The 2,782-nt window shown below is 43.0% G+C and overlaps 1 protein-coding gene across 1 annotated transcript in view; it reads right to left on the reverse strand.

The window, feature by feature from the left end:
- Window positions 1–886: 886 nt before the first annotated feature.
- LOC308081205 (transcription factor COE3-like) overlaps window positions 887–2,782 on the reverse strand; it is a gene marked incomplete at both ends in the record, with an annotated part of 53,987 nt that continues 52,091 nt past the window's right edge. The window contains 2 exons of the mRNA XM_080457595.1: window positions 887–919; window positions 1,758–1,795. Coding sequence (XP_080313721.1) covers window positions 887–919; window positions 1,758–1,795 — 71 coding nt within the window. The remainder of the gene's footprint in view (window positions 920–1,757; window positions 1,796–2,782) is intronic.

The following is a 2,782-nucleotide window of genomic DNA, read 5'->3' on the forward strand; positions in this document are numbered from 1 at the left end:
TGAGGAGCATGCATAGTGATGTTGTGATACCATGAGGAGCATGCATAGTGATGTTGTGATACCATGAGGAGCATGCATAGTGATGTTGTGATACCATGAGGAGCATACATAGTGATGTTGTGATACCATGAGGAGCATGCATAGTTATGTTGTGATATCATGAGGAGCATGCATAGTGATGTTGTGATACCATGAGGAGCATGCATAGTGATGTTGTGATATCATGAGGAGCATACATAGTGATGTTGTGATATCATGAGGAGCATGCATAGTGGTGTTGTGATACCATGAGGAGCATGCATAGTGGTGTTGTGATACCATGAGGAGCATGCATAGTTATGTTGTGATATCATGAGGAGCATGCATAGTGATGTTGTGATACCATGAGGAGCATACATAGTGATGTTGTGATATCATGAGGAGCATGCATAGTGATGTTGTGATATCATGAGGAGCATACATAGTGATGTTGTGATATCATGAGGAGCATACATAGTGATGTTGTGATATCATGAGGAGCATGCATAGTGATGTTGTGATATCATGAGGAGCATGCATAGTGATGTTGTGATATCATGAGGAGCATACATAGTGATGTTGTGATACCATGAGGAGCATGCATAGTGATGTTGTGATACCATGAGGAGCATGCATAGTGATGTTGTGATACCATGAGGAGCATGCATAGTGATGTTGTGATACCATGAGGAGCATACATAGTGATGTTGTGATATCATGAGGAGCATACCCAAAACATACCCAAAACAAACAATGTTTCCTGTGTAGGAGAGAGAGAGAGGCAGAATGGCTCTGAACCAGCCTGACCAGCCTGACCAGCCTGCTTAAATACTCCAGAGGATGATTGGAGTCAGGTGTGCCTCGTCCTCTAGGCACACCTCTGCAGGCTGGTCCCCTCCTCCTACACATGAACAGAGAGCATCATTAGAATCACAGCAACACTACACCCAAACAGGATGGGTCATCACACTAACACTATGATGTATATGTTACATTCATTATGTAAGTATGATAAACATGGATTATCTCTCTCTCTGTCTCTCTCTCTCTTTCTCTGTCTCTCTCTCAACAGAACAGAGTCAGCTCAGTGTGAGAGATGGTCAAACTGAAGTCCCTAAGAACCTCCCTTGATCTCTGCAGAATCCTCAGCCAGGGCAACAGTTCCTGTTGCCTTTTCACTTGGTACAGGTTAGTGACATTTCTATAATTCATCATTTTTAATTCATCAGAAAGTGCCTGGAAAGTTTCAAACAATTTGATATAAGTTAAAGGTACGGTGAATGATATCTTTTGGTATTTTTTTAGTTTTTTGTTAAAAACAGAGCGTTTGTTTCGGTCACAGAGGTCTCTCCAGCTCTTTAGTAAACAGAATATAGTACATGTTCAGGTAGGTGACAACATTTAAGCCAATCAGGAGAGAGCACTGAAAATGCATGTTCTTTTTAATAAAGAGCTGGAGAGACATGGAGACTCCTTTTACTGAACAAACACTCTATAGCAGTGATTACTATCACCATATAGAGCTATTTAACACTGTTACTGAACAAACACTCTATAGCAATCACAATATAGAGCTATTTAACACTTATTTTAACCAAAGTAAATCACTGACCCTACCTTTAAATAATGTTGTGTTAGTGTGGCAAACAGGACATCTGTCTCTCTCTCAACACATTACAGCGTGCCGTGAGTTGGCTCGGTGTAAGAGAGTCTCATCTCTGCAGAAGCCTCAGAATTACAAGCTCCAGCAAAGACATCAGTTCCTGTTCCTTTTCATCTGGAACAGTACAGGTTACAGGTCCATTAAAAACAATGTTGTGTCGTGTTTTTGGAATGGACCTGTACAGGTCAACATAGAATAATGGGAAACAAGTGTAAGTCAAAAGTTATTTTAAAGTAGGAGGGGAAATATGAGTGACATGACATCAGTGGTGGAAAAAGTACTCAAATTCTTTACTTAAGTAAAAGTACCAATACTGCAATATAGAAATGCTCTGTTAGGGCGCGCTCTCACTGCACTTTTATTTTACCTTTGGGGCAGAATCTGCCAATGCATTGTCAATGTAAATGCATGGATTCACGCAAGAGTGGATTTTTCCGCTTGACGCGCAGACCGTGCGTTTATCTGCTCTACGCGACTTGTCCGTTGGAAGCATAAAACTGCTGGAGGCAGGAGATGATTTTCTCCCTCTGTCCAATCGGGTGAGTCGAAGGCGGACCGTCCCAAGACTCAGGAAGCACCATGGTGCTCTCAGTGGACCAACTGGTTGTAGCCATAGACATATAAAGGTAGATGCCTCCTCTGGCTCTGAAGCGTCGGCATCTCGGACGCACTTCCGCTTCCTCTATGCTTCTGGGGGGCAGCTGGAAATTTCCGTGTGCGTCACAGAAGGGGGCGTTCAGTAGGCCAATCAGACGCAGGTGGGGGCGGGACAACTAGATTCTGACAAGTCCTGGAAAAGACGCGCTGTGGTTGGCCAGTAGTCAACACGCTGTGATTGGCCAGTGCCCGTTCCCCCCGGAAATATGGTGGCCACCATACCAAGCATGTCGCTCCAATGAACTGCAGAGGCCAATGAGGTATCTAGGTTTCTATATCTGTGGTTGTAGCTGCTGCATCTCACCCAGTACTTTATGATTTGACCATGAAAGAGTTCCATATGACTGACATTAAAGAACTGGCCTGGTTACAAGTCAGTGCGGTCGCAAAGGCTTCAGGTTAGTGTAATAATATATTTAGTGTAATAATATATTTAGTGTAATA

Source organism: Gymnoscopelus braueri (assembly GCF_963280865.1).
Source record: "Gymnoscopelus braueri genome assembly, contig: SCAFFOLD_58, whole genome shotgun sequence".
Lineage (NCBI taxonomy): Eukaryota > Metazoa > Chordata > Actinopteri > Myctophiformes > Myctophidae > Gymnoscopelus > Gymnoscopelus braueri.